Below are 23,735 nucleotides of genomic sequence, written 5' to 3' on the forward strand. Positions count from 1 at the left end.
ACCCTAACCTGAATTGAACCTTAATGATCTTAATTTATTCCTAACCTTAATCTAGCCCAAACCTAATCATAATTGAACTTTAAAACTAAGGGTCAGTGCAAGAAGATGAGTCCACTTTTTGGCCAAAAAGTGGAAGTGTTTTCCCTGATTTTCAGATTTTGTCTCATTTGAGCTTAAATTTTGAAACACTTAGAGATTGAATCTTGGAAAAAGTCAGGAATATAAAAGATAACCCTCTGAGTGTACTTTCCAAATATATAATTTATTTTAATACCCACATAATAAAAAATAACTTTTTAAATGGAGTTCTGAAAACTATGTTTTAAAAATGCCTGTTTCAGGACCATACCATGCATGTGTACGACCCACACTTTTTGACACAATTAAAATTATTTTCTCAAACCGTTTTGGGAAATGGTTTGTAACACACTGAAGATTGATGAGCATATTTTTCTGTATTTTTTTTTCTAATAATTTTTTTTTAATTAATTTTTTAATGGCCGTAATTATCTTTTTAAAAATTTGACGTGTACAACCCACATAATTTGATGTAAACTTAACATTTTTTGATTTTTTTTTTTTTTAAATACAAAAGAATTTTGTGTAGATTGATGACATATAATTTTTTTTCCAAAATTCTTTAAAATAAAAAAGTTATTAAATTAACAAAATTAGTTAATATTTCAAATTTATGGATCCGATTTAGTATAAATTAAATGAAAAATAGTTAAAATAATCAATTTTTAAATAAATTTACATATTTAGAATCTAGACAGTATAATCTGAAATGGGTTTTAATTACGTATAAAAATTCTTTGATTAGAGGCGCGTAAACTATTTCTGAAGTTCATATTTGTGCTTTCATTCATGGAGATTTGAATTTGCAGGTCCATGTCTCAGGTGTGGCCATCCCAGGCCTATCCCGGGCCTAATCCCGAGCCAAGTGACGGGTTGTGGAATCAACTTCCACAAAACGGGCCCCCGTTTTCAAACAAGGGCGGCTTGTGGAAAAAAAAGGAAAAATGCCATTTAGAAACGGGGGCCCGCTTTTAAACAAAACGGGGGCCCGTTTCTAAAAAATGGGCCCCCGTTTTGTTTAAAAGCGGGCCCCCGTTTCTAAAAAATGGGCCCCCGTTTTGTTTAAAAGCGGGCCCCCATTTTAGAACAAAATGGGGGCCCATTTTTTTTGCTTCGAACCCCTGTTACCTTTCAGCTCGGGAGCCCGAAGCACAAACGGGCCCCCGTTTTTTGAAAATGGGCCCCCGTTTATAAGAGCGCATTTTCCAACGCGTGGACTTCCGCGAATTTGTGACTCATTACCTTGCACTTGCCCCTAATTTAACCCTAACTTTAATGTAATTGAACCATAACCCTAATTCTAACCCTAACTTTGATGTAACACTAAACACAATTGTGACCCTGACATTCTACCCTAGCCATAAAATTAACCTTACAACTAAACCCTAACCCTAACAATAATCCTAAACCAAAGCCAAACCCTAACCTCGATGGTAACCCTAACCATGATATACACCCTAACCATTATCATAAGCCTAACCTTAAACCCTAACCCTAATCATAACCCTAACCATGATGTAAACCTTAATCTTGACCATAATGCTAACCTTAAATTTAATCCAAAACACAACCATAAACCAACTCCTAATCCTAACCGTATCCCCAATTATAATTCTAATACTAACTGTAACTATGATTGTGCTTACCCGAACCCTACCTTTGATGTAAACCCTAAACATAATTGTAACCATGACACTAAACCCTAACCATGACAATAAATTTAACTCTAATATTAAACCACAATCATTACCCTAACCTTAACCATGATATAAACCCTAACCTAACTAATAAACCTAACTATCACCCAGACCCTAAACCCTAGCCCAAGCAATAAACCTAACCCTAACCATGATGTAAATCCTAACCCTAACAATAACCATGATATAAACACTAACATTAATCTTAACACTAACCCTTAACCTTTACCCTAACCATGATGTAAACCTTGATCCTAGCCATAATCCTAACCATAAAATTAGCCCTAAGGCTAACCATAAGCCTAACCTTAACTCCAACCCCAACCATGATGTAAACCATAACCCTAACCATAATTATTACCATAACTCTAAACCTTAACCCTAACCTAACCATTACCATAAACCCTAACCCTAATAATAATCACTAGCCCTGACCCTAAACCTAATCCTAACCATAACCATAACTCAAAACCTATCCCCAATCCTAAGAGTAAATCCTATCCATAATCCTAATCCTAACCTTAAACCCTAACCCTAACCTTAATCTTCAACCCTAACCCCAACCATAATCATCATCCTAACCCTAAGCATGATGTAAATCCTAACCTTAAACAAAGATGTTGATCATGGCCCCAAACCTAAGCCTAACCCTAACTATGGTGTAAACCCTCACCCTAGCCATAATCCTAACTATGACCCTAACCCCAACCATTATCTAAATAATAAACTTACCAGAACCCCAAACCATAACCCTAATCATAATCCTCACCCTAACCCTAATCATTATGCCAACCTAACCATAATCCTAAATCCTAACCTTAACAATAATCTTACCCTAAACTTAACCCTAACCCAAATTGAACCTTAATCCTAATATATTCCTAACCTTTATCTAGCCCAAACCCTAATCCTAATTGAACTTTAATAGTAATTTAACCCTAACTTTAATGTAATTGAACCATGATGTAAACCATAACCTTTACCATAGTCCTAACCACAACTCTAAACCATTACCCTTATCATAATCCTAACCCTAACCTAACCTAATCATAACCCTAAACCCTAACCCTAAAAATGGGGAATGGCTCTACAACCCTTGGGATGCACCAATAATCTATTATAATATATTAATAATATATGAAGGGTATTAATATCTTGTTGCATCTAAAGGGCTGGATAGTTGTTTGCCTAAAAATAACTTTAAACCTAACCCTAACCATGGTGTACACCCTAACCCTATCAATAATTCTAACCACGATGTAAACCCTAATCCTAACCATGATGTAAATACTAACCATAACCATAACCATAACCATAATTATAATCCTAAACCTAACTATAACCCAAACCCTAAACCCTAACCCAAGCAATAACCCTAACGCTAACCATGATGTAAATCTTAACCCTAGCCATAACCATGATATAAATACTAATATTAATCCTAACACTAACCCTTAATCCTAACCCTAACCATGATGTAAACCCTAACCCTAACCATAATCCTAACCCTAACTTCAACACCAACCATGATGTAAACCATAACCCTAACCATAATCCTAACCATAACTCTAAACCTTAACCCTAACCTAACTATAACCATAAACCCTAACCTAGCCATAACCATAAACCCTAAACCTAACCATGATATAAACCCTAAACTATGCTAGCCCTAAACATAACCATGCTAACCCTAACCATTATCATAACCCTAAACCTAATCATAACCCTAATCCAAACCATGATGTAAACCGCATCCTCGACCATAACACTAACCTTAACCCTAACGCTAACCATAACCATAATACATGCCATTAAACAAAGTTTTATATATCTTAGATTTTAGTATTTGCTTTGATCTTGCAACACATATATATTAATAAAAATAGTCTAAATAGATATATAAAATTGTAACGATAAAATAATATAATAATACTATAATATAATTTGTTTTAATAAAAAGATACTATATAATTATGTATTAATTTATTTTATGTTTTCCATGTTGCACCGCGCAACTGCCAGAAATAGGCGCCTCGAGAAGGATATCTCTCGACATATGTTATATAGATTAAATTAAAATTTAAGACATATATGCTAGTTTATATAGCAATAAGAAAAGAACATATGCAAAAAATTATATATCATATTTATCAAAATATATTAAATAATACATGATATACACATTTAAAAAATTCATATAAAAAAAACAAATAAAATAATAATATAAACATATAAAACCTCCTTCCTTTTCAAGGCATGGAGTATCCCGCACAACAATCGAGGCAACACAAGGCATCTCCATTCCCCAGTAAAGAAAATTAAAAACATTTTGATGGGACCGTTTGAGTGGATGGTTATGGCATGGGGGGATGGGGATGGGATGGCATGACATGAGCGGGCCGTTTTGTCCGCTGCGTAGCCATTTCCCACAGGAAGCACGGGCTTCTTTCTAAATATTCCAAGTACACACGTATTGAAGACTATTATTTACCCGTCCGAATTGATTTTAAAATTATTAGTCTCGTAATAAGAGGGGCCTCCGGTTTAGATTGTGGTAGTTTTTAATGAACATTTCCTATTAGATTGATTTGTTGGTGTAATTGAATGTTAGGTACATTTGAGTGGTTTCTAAATGATATTATTAAGAATTCAGTTCTCTTAAATATAAGTTCCCACATGACAAAGAATGAGCCAAACTCGTGTCCTTGATGAGGTACCCTTGGTTCTTTGTGAGAAAGGTTTTGTCGGTCAAAAGAATTGTCTGATCCATTTAATTTCTTTCTTTCATCGTCCACTATTCACAACATTAAATTGGGATGTCTGACAACTTTTTTCGTGTAGAAAGAGGGAAGGAGGGACCACATTAAGCATCTACGTTTACTGGGTGCTGTTTAACCTGCCTCACACGTGTTTATCCCTAAATCACTGGGTGGAACTAAGCTGAAAAATTAGTAAAAGCACTAGGGTTTCTCTTTCTCCTCAAATGAAGGATAGGGAACCGATTGGTTAGTGCACCTAGCCTGAAATTGTAGACAATGGCGGATCGTGGCAAGCTTCATGTGATGATGTTCCCTTGGCTTGCACATGGCCATATAACACCCTTTCTAGAGCTGGCCAAGAGCCTTCTCATTTATGGCCTCAGGATTTCCTTCGTCTCCACTCCGCTTAACATTGCTCGGATCAGAAAGCAGATGGTGCTTGGGATTGAGCTGGTGGAGCTGCCATTGCCATCCGTGGACGGCCTGCCCGTAGGCATTGAGTCCACAGCAAGTTTATCGGAGATAGGAAGAACAGACTTAATTCCGCTGCCCTTCCAAGCCCTGGACCTTTGCGAACAGCCCTTCGCGACACTGCTGAAACTGTTTTCCCCAGATTTTATCATACATGATACGACGCTGTGCTGGACTCCACGGGTTGCCGCCAAGCTAGGCATTCCCGCTATAAATTTCACGGTGGTTAACATGGCGGCCAGGCTTTTCGTTACAGGGCAGCAAAGGGACGGACTGCGCCAAATTCCGATGGCCGAGGATCTGATAGCACCGCCACTCGGATTCCCCTCATTGGCCGTCCGCCGCCGACTCTTTGAAGCCCGGAATATGCTGCCGTTGTATCAAAACAAGCACTATGGTACTTGTGAGGATCTCACCTTCATGAACCGCCTTTGCATCTCAGTGGAGGAAAGCTGGGCAACGATTAGCAATACTTGCCTAGAGTTGGAAGGCAAATTTGTCGACTATTTTAAAAGAAGCACAGGTCGATTCATGTTTCCCTTGGGGATTTTCATGAAAAGCCTACCACCGCGACCTGCAGCGGAGCCTTGCTTGGCCTGGCTGGACAAGCAGCCCGCTCGTTCTGTGGTGTTTGCGTCCTTCGGTAGTGAATGCCATCTCACCGCCCAACAGCTCGATGACCTCCTGCTGGGCTTGGAGGAGAGTGAAATTCCATTCCTTTGTGTTCTTATTGGCCACGCGGCGGCTGAGTTGCACCAAGGCTTTGAGGATCGAACCCAAGGTAGAGGACTCGTGGTTACAAAGTGGGCGCCTCAGTTGCATATTTTAAACCATCCCTCCACTGGAGCTTTTCTTTCACATTGTGGATGGAATTCTGTGACAGAAGGCCTGAGGTTTGGAGTGCCCTTTGTTGCTCTTCCAATCCAGTACGAGCAGGGCTTAACTGCTCGACTAATTGCTGAGGATTTGAAGATGGGAGTGGAGGTGAGAAGAAACGGGGAGGATGGTTCATTCACTAAGGAGGACATAGCTACGGCTATTCGAGGTGTAATGGTGGGGGAAGAAAGCAGTCCGATTAAATCCAATGTTGAGGAAATTAGTAGGGTGCTGACCAGTAATGATTGCCAAGTCCATCGAACAAACATCCACAACTTTGTCTCTGCGCTCAAGGACAAAGCCTCCAGCAAACAAACTGTTTGATACATAAATCTATATCTATAGCTGTATCAGAGTGAGGCCACCATCACTCCGCAATCGTTGTTATTACTTTTCACATGTATGATCTCTTTTCAAAGGTAAGAAAGTAGATGTTTCTGCCATTGTACTCCTTTTACTGTTTCCAATTGGTCGTGCTGCTTTCTCGAGTGGCTCTCCTGCCACTCGATGGTTCATTCCTAAAGCTACGAACTTACCCTTCCTCAACTTATAAGGACATAAATGCTTGCTCAGGTACTCAACCTGAAAAAAATTGTTCAGCATATGTCTCTCTTTGTTTCTTCTAAAGCTCGGAAGTTTGTCAGCTTTGACTTTGTCGGTTTAATGTATTGCAGTTCCTTTTAGGTTTTAATGGATCCTCAGTGGTTTTGGGGTTTTAACATTTGGAACCAAAGAGATAATATCTTATTCCCAGTGTAATAATCTGAAGTTGGAAATCCTCGTGTTGCATTTTAAATTTCATAAATTGATACCAATCTTGATTCTGCCTAATCCTTTGTTACTCTAATAATCATTTGATTACTACCCCTCTGGCTAATCTAGAAACGCGTCCGTGCTAATCTTTGTTAATTGTTCTAGTTTACACACCTAATAGAAACAACTGAATTTCCCAATTCAAGATGGAATGATAACAAAGAAAGCATCGAGGTTATTTGGGTTTTCCTAATGTTGAGATATCGTACCTTGCAAGCTTGAACAAGAGAACCCCAGCATTCAAGGTGTTTGAATTGTCTCGCGTGGAAATGAAAATACACTCTAACTAGAACACCCTCTAACTCTAGGTGCTTATAAAAAAGAGCTTTGTCCCCATGCTTAAATGTCTTCAGCGCCTAAAACCACAAACTACTAATCATTATACTTGCCCATAGACAGTAATAATTATACAACTAGGGTTGAGGCATACCTCACTAGTAGCTCCTCTCAAAAGATCTAAAATCTAAGCTTAGTGAACTCCTTTTAAAAGATGTAAAATATGAGTTTAGTGATGGGACCCAAGAGCCAATACCCTCAATTGATATCAAAATAAAAGCATACCCCATTTGTAACAACTTTCAAAAAATGTAAAATCTAAACTTATTGATGGTATCCAAGACCCAATGCCCTCCACTGGTATGGGAATGAAATCATGCCCCACTTGTAGCCCCTATCAAAAGATATAAAATTTGAGCTTAGCGATAGAACCCAAGAGCCAATGTTCTCCACTTATATGAGAATGGATGCATACACCACTTGTAGCTCCTTTCAAAAGATGTAAATTATGAGCTTGGTGATGGGACCTAAGAGCCAATGTCCTCCAGTTATATGAGAATGGATGCATACCCCACTTGTAGCTCCTTTCAAAAGATGTAAATTCTGAGCTTAGTGATGGGACCTAAGAGTCAATGTCCTCCAATCATATGCAAATGGAATTGACGTGTAGTGATATTTTCCTAGAGACATTTTCTATTGTGCAAGCACTTCATCTTTCTACAAATTGTGGTACTACTATTGCAACTTCAAGCACAACAACAAATTTCAATTAGCAAAATTGTTCTTACCATCTCCTTATTTTCATAAAAGTGAATTTTTACTAGTATATCGAAGTAACTAGTAATTCACTTGAACACAACTACATAATTTTGAATATATCTTTATTTATACACAACTAAATGGAGTACCAAGCCATAATTCAAACCCATGACCTCTATTGTGTAAGTAGACAAACTTGCAAACTTGCTTACAAATGTTTGGCTTCTTGTTATTCTCATTTTTATTAAAATAGAAATTACAATTCATTGTCTATTTAACTTCTTTGCTAATTAAATGGGTTTTGATTGTTTGTAATATTTAATGGTTACTAATTTTTATGTTATAATAGTAAAATTTGATGCTTCTACCTTTGTTGGTGCTCATTAAGTACAATAAGCAAGGCAACCAGGAATCAACCCTATTTATGATCTAACTAGGCTTAAACACTGAGATTGAGCCAATTTGATACCAATATAGGATGCATTAGCTTTTGCATAGTGAGAATTATTATTATCATTGTTGTTGTTGTTGTTGTTTATACCTATACATAAGCAAATTTATTAGGTTATTTGTGATTTTTTTTTAGTCTTTTACGATTCAATGTTATGTAAGTGTTCAAAATAAGAAAAAAACCAATAAAATAAATATTAAAGAAAGAATAATTAGACTTTAATGTGACTTTCTTATTTCAAACATCTTTCTTATTTAACAAAATAAATAATTAAGTCTTATTTCAAACCTCTAAATTACAATGACTTGGAAGGTTACAACCTTCAAGGAAGTCGCACTGACTTACAGATTGATTACAATGAGGAAATGCAATGAAATAAACTCTAAAGTAGCATCTAACAATGTAGGAATGAGTTTTGGTTAAGCACTAAGTCTCTGTCTGTGCTTGCTCTGCCAATACTTTGTTTATGTCTCAGTTAGCTACCAGATTGTCTGTAAACCAAATGCGCACCTGAAATTATGGTCAATCGCACCAAAATCGATCGCCACAATTGTATTACATCGAAAACCAATCACCAATTCGATCTTATATATATCCAGTCTTAACATAAAAATAATCTCCTTGAAGTCGGCTTCAAGAAATGTAAGGTGTATCTCTAAGTCGGTTTTGATCGCGAACAAAACATAGCACCAGACCAAAAGAGTATGATCACATGCTTCCTAAGGATCTTTCCATTCACCAAAAATAGGAGATCAACCACCAAAATCACTGCAATCATTGGAAGTCATTTTGAACCACAACATTACTGAGATAGCCCTGTTTTACCGGTTAACTCTTTCTTTCAGATAAGATTAATCACGATCGTCAGATCGAACCACCAGGAAGAGTTTGTTGGATTGTTGGGATTGACAAGTAGAGTGGTATTGTTCAGTAAGCAGAAGTGATGACTTACTGGCAAAGTGGTACAAGTAGAGTGGTATTGTTCAGTAAGCAGAAGTGATGACTTACAAACACATGGAAACAACATTGGTAACGAATGACCAAAGGTTCAATCAACTCAAGGAAAGATAGACTAACCGATCTGTCATTCAAGAAGATCAGTCACTCTGATAATGATGAAGTCACTAAAGGTGACTCAGGCAAGAAAACTTGAGGTTGTATGCTAACCTAAACTTCATAGGAAAACAAAGGAAGAGACTTGATGCTAGCACAACAAACCGGTAATAAAAGAATGAACCGGTAATACAGAAGTACAGTGGAAAACTGGTATACTAGTATGACAGAAGGAAGACAGGTGTTTACCATAAATCTCGAAGCGATGATTGGTTATTCAGTTGTGGTGGCAAAAGATGAGTTGGTGAGTTTGTGTTTACCCCAAATCATATGTTGGTAAGGTCTACTTCAGTTATCATGTAGTCAAGCATGATTATCTGCAGAATTTCTCGTTCGCACTTAATTCATTGAACATGACCCAGAAATTAATATCTTGGGAGGATGCGGTGGTAGAATTTGTTTAAACATTTGGCAGAAATGTTGGAAGGCACATAGAGAAAGAGTGGGAGATTTTGAATTTGAAATAATTTAAAACCTATAATTGCTTTGATTGAGGAATCACCTGAAAGTGTCGACATAAAATATATAAAGTGTTGTTGAGTTCATTCAGAAAGTTTTGATCATGAAATTTGCAACAAGAAGATCTTGTTGAAGGCATTCCAAATTGAAGAGCAGAGAGAGAGGATTTGCTAAGAGGTTTTAGCAAAATAGAGTGTGTTTGAGGTAGATCAACTAAGTGCAGAATTGAGAGACAGAGAACTAACAGAGTGCAGAGTTGAAGGATAGAGAACTGACAGAGTGTGGAGTCGAAGGTCAGAGGATAGGCAAAGTGAAGTGTCGAGGGATAGGCAACTGACTAAGTGAAGAGCCAAAGGTGTAAGAATAAAATCAGTGTTGTGCAGAGAAGATACAATTGGTGTGGATTGAGTGTGATGCATACTGAGATCTAATCAAGCTATCAGTAGCTAATTCAATAGATCATCCATCTGCTGGTTTCTAACCACCACATAAATCCCTTAGCTGGGTGGACTTTAAACAGGTCCCTTTTATAAAATCCCTTAATCGGGTGACATCTTAATTGATGTTCTTAAGTCCTTTAACTAGGCTACCTCTAACAGGGTAAAGGCACTAAAAGGCCTTGAATAAAATCCCTTAACCCGATGGTACCTAACAGTGTTTTTGTAATCTCCTAATAGGGATGGCTCCTCAATGGGCGTACTTCAGAAGAGTACAAATTTTGTGAGTTCCTACTCACATCGTGGTTTTCTCCCATTTGGGTTTCCACAAGATAACTTCTTGGTGTCACTGTCAACTTTTCATGCTTGCATATTTTACTTCAGTGATTAAGTATATTGTTGGATATTAGATGAATGCAGATTTAAGTTAAAAGTTTAATTGTGAAAATTTGATCAAGTGTTGATTCACCCCTCCCCTCTCAGCACCGATTGGGACTAACAATTGGTATCAAAGCTTCAGGTCCTTAGAATAAAAAAAAACTTAATCAACTTAAGGAAATATCCAACATGATGCGTAAGGAGGGTCCTAAGTTCTCTAAGGAGAATTACACCTTATGGTATGAAAGAATGAAACTCTATCTAAGATCCGTAGGTGAACACTACTGGAATCATGTGATCACAGAGTACAATGAACCTTTAGGGACTCTTACTCCAGATCAGATCAAGGAAAGGAAAGATAATACTGCTGCTATGGATCTGATTGTCAACACTTTTTCTGATAATAAATTTGCTGAGGTACAAGATTTGAAAAAAATATTTCAGATATGGAATAAGCTAAAGACAGTCTATGAGGGAGATCCTCATGTGCAAAAGGCAAAAGTAGACAACCTGAGAGGAAAATATGATAAGATGAGGATGCAGGAAGGAGAAAACATAGAGTAGTATAGCAAGAGGATAAAGGATGTACTAAAATCCATTAAAAGTGTTGGAGGAAAGCTTGAAGAGGATGATGTAATTAGCAAAATACTGAGAACCTTGCTACCACAATATTCCATAGGGGTCTCTGCTATCCAGGAACTTAGATCCTTGGGAACAATTAGTGTATCTCATGACTCATTGATTGATAAGTTGACTACTTTTGAATTGAGCAATTATAACAACAGTGTACCAAAGATGGATGTTGCTTTCAAAGCCTCCATGATGCATGCACCAACAAGGAGACGGAAAGAAACCGATAGTAGTTCTACTACCAGAATCGGTCATTCCCATGAAAGTGACAATCTGCTATTTGAGGAACAAGAGCAAGATGAAATTGAAACTCTATTTGCAAGAATATTGCCAAGAGGAAAAGGAAAGTACAAAGGTAAATTACCCTTAAAATACTTCTCCTATAATAAGATAGGTCACATTGCTTCAAGATGTCTTGACAATGATAGAGATAGGAAGGATAATTTCAATATCTATAGAGACAAGAGCAAGAAGGAATATTATATTGCAGAAGGAGTCATTGATGAAGAATCAAAAGGATCTGATGGAGATGACATTGCATTTGTGGTAGTCAAGAAGGATGACACAGAGGAAGGAGATATTGCATTGATTTCTAGCACAAATTGGTGTGGAGAATGGGTGATCGATAATGGTTGTACTCACCACATGATCGGTGATAGAAACAAATTCCTCAACATGGAGGATTGCAATGGAGGAACTGTGAGATTCAGAAATGATGATCCTTGTGCAGTAAAAGGTAAGGGGTCTATAGCCCCAGGAATGATAAGACAAATTGTGATGATGTCTATTGAGTAGAAGGGTTAAAATATAGTTTGTTAAGTGTTGCTCAACTTACCATTAAGGGTTACTGGTTAGAATTATTTGAAGGAATATGTAAAATAATTGACAAATTAGGAAGTCTTATTGCCACCAGTAATCAATCAAGAGGCAATATGTTTCATCTAGACACCACCATAGGTAGTTGTCTAGTGGGTAAGGTTGAAGATAGTTGGTTGTGGAACAAAAGATTATGTCATGTTAACTTTGCTAGCATAGCAAAAGTTAGTAAGACAAAATCTATCAGAGGTATGCCTAACATAGTCAAACTGGAAAATGCATGTGCAAAGAGTGTCAACTAGGAAAGTTGACCGGGTGTAGTTTCAGCAGTAAAACCTTTTCATCTGAAAATGTGTTGGACTTAGTTCATACAGACCTGTGCAGTCCCATGAGAACTAAGAGTTTCTATGGAGACCAATATTTTATGTTGTTTGTGGATGACTTCTAAAGAATGACGTGGGTTGTAATCTTGAAGGAAAAATCTGAAGCCTTTCACATGTTTAAGGTTTTTAAGGCTCAAGTAAAAAGAGGAACCGGTAAATATCTGAAGTGTCTGAGATCATATAGAGGAGGAGAGTCCACCTCTCAAGAGTTCATGAATTACTGCGAGGAGTGGGGGATTATGAGGCAAATGTCTGCACCCAAAACACCTCATTAGAATGGAGTTGCTAAAAGAAGAAATAGAACTCTTATTGATATTGCAAGGACATTGATGATACAAAAGGACACTCCACATATCTTCTGGCGAGAAGCAATAAGAACTACTATATACACTTTAAACTGGATACAATTAAAGAAAGGGACACATAAAACTCCCTATGAATTATGGAGTGGATACTCACCTAATGTTTCTTATTTCAAAGTATTTGGAAGTAGGTGCTATATCACGAGGGATGAGTACACTGGAAAATTTGATCCCAAGAGTGATGAAGGAATCTTCTTACATTACTCAACAAAGAGCAAGGCATACCGATGTTTAAACAAAAAGACCGGTAAGATTATGGAAAGTGCAAATGTTAGAGTAGATGAGTACTCTAAGAAAAATGAACAGGATAGTAAGAGTGAACCAGAGGACTATAAAGGGTTCTAGTATAGTGTACCGATGAAAACTACTAAATAAGAACATGTTGAAGTGGCAAATGAAGAAGCCTGTGAAGTATAACCTGCACAACCGGTAGAAGAAGCTCCGAGGAGTGAACCGGTATTGGCTAAGTATGTAAGAAACAATCACTCTGCAGAAAATATCATCGATGACAAGGATGCAGAAATTCTAACCAGAAGAAGAGCAAGAGAGAATGGTTGTATGCGCTCCATTTTTTAGCCCAAAACAACAAAGGAGGCTCTCAAAAATGATGATTGGGTCAAAGCCATGGAATAAGAACTGGAGCAAATTGAGAAAAATGATACATGGACTCTAGTGCCCAGACCAAAAAACAAAATGTAATAGGCACCAAGTGGGTGTTCAGAAATAAAATGGATGAAACCGATAAAGTGATAAGAAACAAAGAAAGATTGGTCTATAAGGGCTATTCTAAAGAAGAAGGTTTGGACTATGGAGTAACCTTCACACCGGTGGCTAGGCTGGAAGGGGTTAGAATTTTGCTGGCCTATGCTGCTTATAAAAACTTTAAAGCTTACCAAATGGATGTCAAATTAGCATATTTAAATGGGGTGTTAGAGGAAGAAGTATACATAGAGAAACCATAAGGGTTTTCATATGAAGATGGAAGGATATGGTATGCAGTTTGTAGAAGGCTTTGTATGGGCTGAAACAAGCACCAAGAGCTAGGTATGAGAGGTTGCACTCATATCTACTCAGCATGGGGTTCAAAAAAACCCGTGATAATAGTAACTTGCATTTGAAGAGTGGAGTTGAAGGAAAACACCTAATTGTTGAGATCTTTGTAGATGACATCATCTTTGGGGGAGATGATGAGATGAGCAGAAGATTTGCAAAACAAATGAAGAAAGAATTTGAGATGTTCATGATTGGCAAAATAAAGTTTTTTATTGGCTTGCAAGTCTCTCAATTAATGAATGGCATCTTCATCAATCAAACTAAATACATAAGGAAAATTTTGAAAACTTTTGGAACGGAAGATTGGAAACCTATTGGAACTCCAATGGTTACAGGTTACAAGCTCTCTAAATATGATGAGGTTAAAGAAGTGAATGAGACACTTTTACGGTCCATGATCAGTAAGTTGCAGTATGCAGTATATAGCAGACCAAACATAACACAAGCTATTGGCTTGGTTGCTAGATTTTCTGCAAATCTGAAAGAGATTCACATTGTGACAGTCAAAAAAATATTCAGATACCTAAAGGGGATTGATGAGTAAGGTCTCTAGTATCCACATAAGGGAGACTTAAGTTTAAGTGTCTTCACTGATTCAGATTGGGTTGGTAACGTTGATGACAAAAAGAGCACCAGTGGAGGTGAATTCTTTCTCGGAGACAGAATTGTATCTTGGATAAGTAAGAAACAAAACTACATATCTCAATCCACAACTGAGGTTGAGTATGTAGCTACTGCAATCAATTGCACATAGATAGTTTGGATCAAGCAACTATTGGAAGGAATACAAGAAAAAGTAGTTGGACCGGTAGTGATTCATTGCAACAACACCAATTTCATTGACATATCCAAGAACTCGGTGATGGACTTCAAAATGAATCATAAAGCCATCAAATATCAATATCTAAGGGAACAAGTTCAAGAAAAGGAAATGATGTTGGAATACATACCAACAAAAGAGAAGGTGGCTGATATCTTCACCAAGCCACTATAGAAGGACACCTTTGACTATCTGAGAAGTAAGTTGGGGGTTATGCCCCTCCGTTTAGTAAAGTAAGCAAACATGGCTCTACATCAATCTGGTATGATATCATGTTTTTCTTTTTTTAAAGAGAAACTAGATTGATGAGTGTGGACTACTCCGGTTAAGGGGAGCAGTCTTGCAAGTGTACAAAAAATGACTCTTTGGTATTGTTGTCAAAGAGGGAGATATGATTAGAGTGCTTGAGTATTGGTAAGTAGTGATTGAGTCGAAGTTGCTGCATCAGAGTATTACTAGTGATAGCGGGAGATATTCATTACTCAGGGCAGAATTAATTACCAGACTTGTACAAAGATGAAGGAAGTAAGAGAATATGCAACTAATTAGCCAAATTCTGAAGTGTTTGTCATCAATTCCAAAGGGGGAGATTGTTGGATTCTTGGCATTGACAAAACTGATCAATCCAAAGAACTGGTATATGCGCTAAGATTTGTCATTGATGTCAAGCACTTACAGGTGAAGACTCTGACAGGTGAAGTGGTACAGTTAGAGTGGTATTTTCCAGTAAGCTGAAGTGATGACTTACAAACACATGGAAACAACATTGGTAATGAATGACCTAAGGTTCAATCAGCTCAAGGAAAGATAGACTAAGCCAATCGGTCTGTCATTCAAGAAGGTCGGTCACGCTGATGATGATGAAGTCACTAAAGGTGACTTAGGAAAGAAAACTTTTGGTTGTATGCTAGCCTAAACTTCATGGGCAAATAGGGGAAGACACTTGATGCTAGCACAACAAAACGACAATCAAAGAATTAACTAGTAATATAGAAATGCAGTGGCAAACTGGTATACCGATATACAGAAGGAAGACATGTGTTCACCACAAATCTCTGAGCGGTGATTGGTTATTCAGTTGCAGTGGAAAAAGATGAGTTGGTGAGTTTGTGTTTACGCCAAATCATATGTTGGTAGGGTCAACTTCAGTTATCATAAAGTCAAGCATGATTATCTATGGAATTTTTGGTTCACACTTAATTGACTGAACACGACCCAAAAATTACTATCTTTGGAGAATGTCGTGGCAGAAATGTTGGAAGGCATGTAGAGAAAGAGTGGGAGATTTTGAATTTGAAATCTTTCTGAAATCCATGATTGCTTTGATTGAGAAATCCCCTGAAAGTGTCGACAAAAAATGTATAAAGTGTTCTTGAGTTCATTCAAAAAGTTTTGATCGTGAAATTTGCAACAAGCAGATCTTGTTGAAGCCGAGCCAAAGTGAAGAGTAGAGAGAGAGGAAGTGCTAATATTTTTTAGCACAGTAGAGTGTGTTTGAGGTAGATCAACTAAGTGCAGAGTCAAGAGATAGAGAACCCGTAGAGTGAAGAGCCGAAGGACAGAGAACCGACAGAGTGCAGAGATGAAGGTCAGAGGATAGGCAGAGTGCAGTGCCAAGGGACAGGTGACCAACGAAGTGAAGAGCCGAAGGTGTAAAAAGAAAACTGGTGTTGTGCAGAGAAGACACAACCAGTGTGGATTGAGTGTGATGCATACTAAGATCTGATCAAGCTATGAGTAGCTAATTCAACAGATTATCCATTTGTTGCTTTCTAAGCACTACAACATAAATCCCTTAACTAGGTGGACTTTAACATTTCCCTTTTGTAAAATCCCTTAACCGAGTGACATCTTAATTGACGTTCTTAAGTCCTTTAATTGGGACACGTTTAACAGGATAAAAGCACTAACCAACCTTGAACAAAATCCCTTAACTGGGTGGAAGCTAACAGTGTCTTTGTAATCTTCTAACAGGGATGTCTCCTCACTAAGCTTACTTCAGAAGAGTACAAATTTTGTGAGTTCCTACTCACATTGTGATTTTCTCCCATTTGGGTTTCCACGAGATATCTTCTTGGTGTCAGTGTCTAGTTTTCACACTTGCATACTTTACTTCAGTGATAAAGTATATTGTTGGATATTAGATGAATGCAGATTTAAGTTAAAAGATTAATTGTGAAAATTTGATCAAGTGTTGATTCACCCCTCCCCTCTCAGCACCAGTTGGGACTAATAGAGTTTCCATCAATGACAACCCAAGACCAATAAGCAACTACAAAAAGACACTAGATGAGTGTCAATTGCCAACAATCTCCCCCTTTGGCATTGATGGCAACACTTGTGAAAAATAACTAAGTATAGAAACCTGTGAAACTTGTACATGGGATGGAAAAGAATGAAATAATTCTAAGGCTTCCCCTTAGATCAATAACCCAAAAATATGCATCACCGAACTGTGCACTTCATACATAATCAATCTGTACATTTTTCACCTCATCTCTCTCCCTTTGACAATAATACCAAAGATAGGGTGTGCAAAAAAATATTATGTACATATTTACACATACATCATATAATCAAATCTATACATGCTTGAGTATATCTACATATGCCATCTTAAGGAACCCAAGATAGGTGTTCCAACCTCCCCGCAATTTCTCCAAAATTGAAACAAAACCATTCAAAACATAAGAATGAAATTCTATAGTTGCAATCTCAGTTGGAGTCTCCTAAGACATGTTTTGAATACATCCCATCTAATTATACATTAAGGTGTCTAACCAAGGACCAATTAGGTTCTAGAGTTCACTTGTCCGACTAATCATTCGCTCCTTCTCCTCAAAATTTCTAGTCAACTCCATAATAGTTAAAATTTGGCCTTCAATACCACTGGTTAAATTAACCGTATGATCACAAGCCTGAGAAATCTGAGATAACTGTACTTTGCATTTATCTATTTTCTTCTCTCTTTCAATAGTAAAATTTGTCAAAACTAGACAAGACATAGATTTTAACGCCTTTTGTTAAGGCCTCATAAATTAGTTTTAATTCCTTTTCAAGTTGGACCTTATCTTGTTGATCATTTGTAAAAATGTTTGAACTTTGGCATCTTTAAATTTCTATATAGGTTGCCAGGATAATGCCAAGCTTATCTATCAAGTTCTAGAGCTTACCAGATGAACTAGACTTAGCATCAAGTTATAGTTTTGGTACCTGTGTGGGGGAAAAAGCGAGACTAGGTCAACATACCCTAATCCTACTCTTTGACACACATTACGGAATACGAAAGAGCCTAGAGATATCGCACAATTGGCTACTTCTTTTGGTGAAAGAGAGAGCCATGGGATATCTATTAGGATTCCTATTCCCTTGTTGAAATTGTAAGATCAAGTAATGCAAGTTCAAACCCTAATCTCAAAATGCAAGTATGAACTAATAACAAGATTGCAGAATTGAGATTAAACAATGAACAGTTGTAAGTACAAGGATGAAATAAGAATGCAGATATGTACCCGAAGTCAAAATGTGATGTAAAGAATGATGAAATGGAACCTTAGACCTAATTAATTTGATTAATTAAGTGCTTAAGGAGAAATGCAATGCAAAATGCAAAATGCACTAAGGCGGGTGCTAAACTAGGTGTGAAATTGTACCACCCTAGCGAGTGCGTACAATTTACGACGCTACATTTAGCCCCCACTTTAGCGGTCATATGAGTACTACGTGCATATGCAAGCTAAAGTACAGAAAAGTAAAGATCATTTGAAAAAAGGATATATCCATAAGTTGTCGGACGAAGCCCCCAGCGGTATCTGCAGTACACAGTTAGGAACCGCACCCTACAAAACAAACGTTAGATCACAAAATCACCTAATGCTTACTAGGGAAAGTGATGAAATCTGTGAGTAGCTGTATGCCCCCCCCTATTTCGACTTGCTTATTTAGGGAGGTGAAACAGGGTAGCATGTTTACTTGCGACAAATTGTGTAAGAGAGTGTTGATGAGGGGTGTTCGCGAAATAGGCTTCATCAGAGCATTTTTTGGAACATCCCGAGAGTAGGAGAAGGAAAATACGATTCCAACACAACAAACGGCTCGAAAATCACATCTCCCAAACTCAAGTTATGATAAAATGAATGACAGAGGAGAATTAGGGTTTCAAAAAGTAAGAATAAGCAAACGAGAGTATATACCTCGAAAGTGACACTTGTATTCGTCACTTTGTCGATTTTAGGATACTATTCAGTGTAGCGGAGCCCACCTAGCCATCATCATGCCTTCACGACGACCGGAGCATCCTACGAGGATTGAGAGTCTGTGCCAGGCCGTGATCGACGACGAGCCACTGGACGAGGTAAGTTGACTGAACGTTTGACTTTTGATTTTTCGCATGTTTGACTTTTTTGTGATCGTATGCGGGCCTCGAAGGCTGACCGGGGCCCACCCAGGGCGCCATGGTCCCTGAGGGGCACCCTGGTCCCCCCAGGGCGCCATGGTCCCTGACAGGGGCGCCATGGTCCCTGCAGGGTGCCATGGTCCCCTCAGGGCGCCATGGTCCCCATCAGGGCGCCATGGTCCCCAATCAGGGCCTGGCGAGGGGTTCGGGGATTGCATACGATGTGCGACAGTTTGCATTTGCGATTTCGATGATTGAGTACTGATTGTCATCATGTTTTCGTGTTGCAGGGTCTCCCGTACATGAGAGAGCACACAGCGGGACATATTCTTCGCACTTTGCGAGATCAGATTCCACGACTGACTCAGTCAGAGAGAGACACTCTATCTATTGTAGGATTGTGGTACATGATTCTGATGCTGGCCATTCGCTTTCATCCTGCGATGCTGATGGCCTTGATGGAGCGATGGGATCCTGACACATGCACCTTTCACCTTCCAGTAGGAGAGCTGACGGTCACACTCGAGGATGTGTACCATATACTTCGTCTTCCTATCAGAGGAGCGACGGTTACATACGCGACCGATCGGTCAGCGGAGGATCATCAGAGAGAGTAGGTGTATTGCATAGGGAGAGCCATGCCGAGCGAGACGAGAGGTCGCATCATGGTCAGCTGGCTCTTACATCCTACAGGGGAGGTACCACTTTTGAGACGCCTTATGATAGCCATCATAGCACTAGCCGTCTGCCCTAATGGGCAAGGGACACACATGCATGGGGGCCTCACATGGTGTATCAGAGCGATGGAGAGACACAGGAGAGTGTATGCATGGGGTCGGAGTATGCTTGCACATCTCTATCACGACCTTGAGGAGTATGTATTTGGACAAGGTTGCAGTTTGATGACATGCACACTTCTACAGGTGTGGATTTTAGAGCATTTCACATGCACCAGGCCCATCGGCTTTCCACTGAGTATAGCGAGCGAGCGACCTAGGGTTTTCGCTTATCCACTTACTAGAGAGTGGAGATTTGGCGATTTGTTGTATTGGAGAGTGATTGTTGATAGACTGACATCCGAGGTGATAGTGTGGAGACCTTACCTACTGATGCACAGATGGGATGGTATGGAGAGACAGTTAGCATGTCTACAGAGGAACTGCCTACTGCGAGGACGATATGCACACATCATAGTCCCTTTCTACTTTGACCGAGTACGGAGGCAGTTCAGACTAGAGCAGTGTGTTCCAGCCGATGTACCCATCTATACTCGACACTCACGGGTCCTTCCCAGACCTGGAGCAGTAGCGAGACCGACGGTAGATGATATTGAGATGACAGACTTAGAGGGATCCGATCAGGATGTAGTCACCGACTATTTTGCAGAGCCTGGAGCACAGCGTAGATATGTTTCATGGTTCATGAGATCATATCCAGGTCCTATCTTTCCACCAGATCATCCGACAGGCTATCCAGGCCCATGGAGACATGGAGACCGAGACGAGGACGAGGGATCCAGGTCAGGGGAGTCAGAGGAGGGAGAGGGTCACGAGGAGGCGGGAGATCCTGATCCACCTACAGGCGATCAGCCCAGTGACGAGGAGGAGGAGGATGAGGATGCAGATAGAGAGGAGGACGAGGAGGATGCAGGTGATGATGCGGATGAGGACGAGGATGATGATGATGAGGAGGACGATGAGGAGGAGGATCGAGATGATGAGGAGGAGTCAGATGCAGCTTCCCACCATTCAGGAGATGATACCATAGCTCTGGATCCACCTCTTATTCCCCAACAGGGGGAACAGGAGGCGATACGGAGACCTATCACCAGTACCATCCAGCCTACACCCATCGTGGATAGAGTATACGAGCGAGGGGAGCCTAGCGGTTCTCAGTCGCAGATACTACCATATCATGATCCCTACTGGCGCGAGGGAGATCCATGTATAGTAGGTTTATATTGATTGATTAATGTTTTGATCACATAGAATGGTACTAACAAAAATCTGTTCTACTGCCACAGCTAATGTGCAGGAATGGTGTTCCTTGATTCAGTAGGCAATGACAGACATTTCCATGATAGCACAAATCCCCAGTTCCTCACAGATTGCCTATAGGCCTCAGGGGAACGTGGGTCGGCATGGGGATTTGTTTTTCCCATTCCGAGTACAGGTAGATATATGGAGGGAGAGAGAGAGAGTCCTATCAGAGGACCTTCAACAGGCGCAGCAGAGAGAGAGAGTCCTATCAGAGGACCTTCAGCAGGTGCGGCAGAGAGAGAGAGAGTCCTATTAGAGGACCTTCAGCAAGTGCGGCAGAGAGAGAGAGTCCTATCAGAGGACCTCCAGCAGGCGCGGTGAGATCTAGCAGCGGCTCAGACCGAGGCTACCACCTATCGCGCGATCCTTATGGATAGGGATCATAGGAGTTCCTCTCGGAGTCACTCACGATCTGTATTGCGCTACACACCCATGGGTCCACCTTCACGGCCAGATCAGGAGGGAGCGTCCAGTTGACACTCTCCAGCCACTAGCCCTAGGGATAGGAGATGATTTTATGATGTAAAAGAGAGGTCACATTTTGGATGTACAGTGACCTAGATTTGTATACGATCCACACATATATATGTATATATACATGCTTCTCTTTTGTCTCAAATGTGTTATCTTTAATGCTTAAAACAATGTATATTTTGTTTTGATTAAATCTAATACATTTGGTAAATGTATATGTATGCTCAGAATTTAATTTTCATGTGATTGACTTCTCAATGCTCCATGATTAAATTGATACATGTGTGACTTAATTAAATGCTTAATCAAGTACTACATTGATGATAAGGAAGAAATATGCGTTAAGCCTAAGAATCATATAACTAATGTGATTTAATTCTGAATTTAAACACAACATGATACGATTCTACTTAATACATAAAGACATTGTATAATATGCTAGCATAATGAGAAATGTAAACCTTTTACAATTTACATTAATGAATTCAAGACAAACTATAAAGTAAGGAGACACGCTTGTCAGGAACAAAGCAATATAGATTAAACAACATAACATTTAATTCTATTTTGCTTTAATTAAGAGATACTAACATATTATCTAATGTTGAAGAATTGAAGAAGAAGATAGATGAAGAATGAAGAATTAAGCATAATATCTACGCAAGTGCATAGCATTTATAGGTTCTTTAAGAGGTGTACCATCTACATCCGCTATTTTGTAAGCACCTGATCCATAATCTTCAATAACGATGTATGGTCCAAGCCAATTAGGACTGAATTTTCCCTTTTCTGCAGGCAAGGCATTCACATTGCGCTGATTCTCATAAAGGACTAAGTCACCTACTGAGAAGGAACGTTGAATAACCTTGTCATTATAGCTTCGTTGTAGAATTTTGTGATACGCTTGAATATGCTCAAGAGCGTTTATGCATTGTTCATCAAGCATCTCAAGCTGTTGAAGTCGTTGTTCTCTATAAGAGTCATCATCTACTATTCCTTTGAGAGAAACCCTAAGCGATGGAATCTCTAATTCTAAGGGCATAATAGCATCAGCACCATAAACAAGATTATAAGGAGTAGTTCCCGTAGCAATTCGTACACTCGTTCGGTAGGCCCAAAGAGCATAGATCAGCTGGTTACTCCAATCCTTACCATGCTTATTCACGGTTTTACGAAGAATTTGTTCAATTATCATATTGGATGATTCGGCTTGGCCATTTGATTGAGGATAATATGGTGTAGAAAATCGATGTTTGATATGATACTTCTCGAGGAATTTCTTCACATCCTTGTTTTTAAACGATGTCCCATTATCTGAGATAATAGTGGAAGGTATCCCAAATCGAGAAATGATGTTTTCTAGAAGAAATTGACAAATCACTTCAGCAATAGTAGAGCGAAGAGGAATAGCTTCTACCCACTTCGTAAAGTAATCTGTTGCAGTTATAATGAAGGTGTCTCCTTGAGATGAAGGAGGAGAAATTTTTCCAATAAGATCCAAACCCCATGCGGAGAAAGGCCAAGAAGCTACTTGAGAACGAAGTTCTTGGGCAGGAGCATGAATCAGATTATTGTGTTGTTGACATTGATGACATTTTTTAACAAATGAAAATGAATCCTTCTGCATAGTTTGCCAATAGTATCCCATACGAAGCAACCTATGAACTAGGGATTTGCCCCCAAAATGCCCCCCACAGGCACCTAAATGTGCCTCTTCAAGAGCAACGGGGATTTCCGACTTGTTAAGACAACGAAGGAGAAGACCATCATAACCCCTTCGATAAAGGACATTAGAAAGGATGATATATCTAGCAAACAGCTTGCGGATTCTAGCCCTAGTGTTCCTATTAGCGGAATCAGGAAAGGTACCATCGGTCAAATATCTTATGATATGCGAGAACCATTCATCTGAGTCTACAAAGTCACAACATGTTATCAAGCTAGAATCATCTTCAATAGCCGGAGAAATAAGATTGTGAATAACGAAATTAAGATCGACCATAGGGTCTTCTAAAGATACTAGAGAAGCCACACATGCCATTGAATCCGCATGTCGATTATCTTTTCGAGGAACGGGATCCATGGTATAAGAATCGAAATTTTGTAATAAAGAGATAGCAAGATCTTTATATTGTGATAATTTGTCTTGTTTTGCTTGATATATTCCTGTTACTTGTCTTATAATCAATTGCGAA

The 23,735-nt window shown here is 39.0% G+C and overlaps 1 protein-coding gene across 1 annotated transcript; it reads left to right on the forward strand.

Annotated features, from left to right (window-relative positions):
* Positions 1-4,810: 4,810 nt before the first annotated feature.
* Positions 4,811-6,205, forward strand: LOC131860081 (putative UDP-rhamnose:rhamnosyltransferase 1). Its single transcript, XM_059214445.1, has one exon. It carries the CDS (start codon positions 4,811-4,813, stop codon positions 6,203-6,205), a length of 1,395 nt encoding a protein of 464 aa, XP_059070428.1.
* The last annotated feature ends 17,530 nt before the right edge of the window (positions 6,206-23,735 follow it).

The sequence above is a fragment of the Cryptomeria japonica genome, chromosome 11 (assembly GCF_030272615.1).
Source record: "Cryptomeria japonica chromosome 11, Sugi_1.0, whole genome shotgun sequence".
NCBI lineage: Eukaryota > Viridiplantae > Streptophyta > Pinopsida > Cupressales > Cupressaceae > Cryptomeria > Cryptomeria japonica.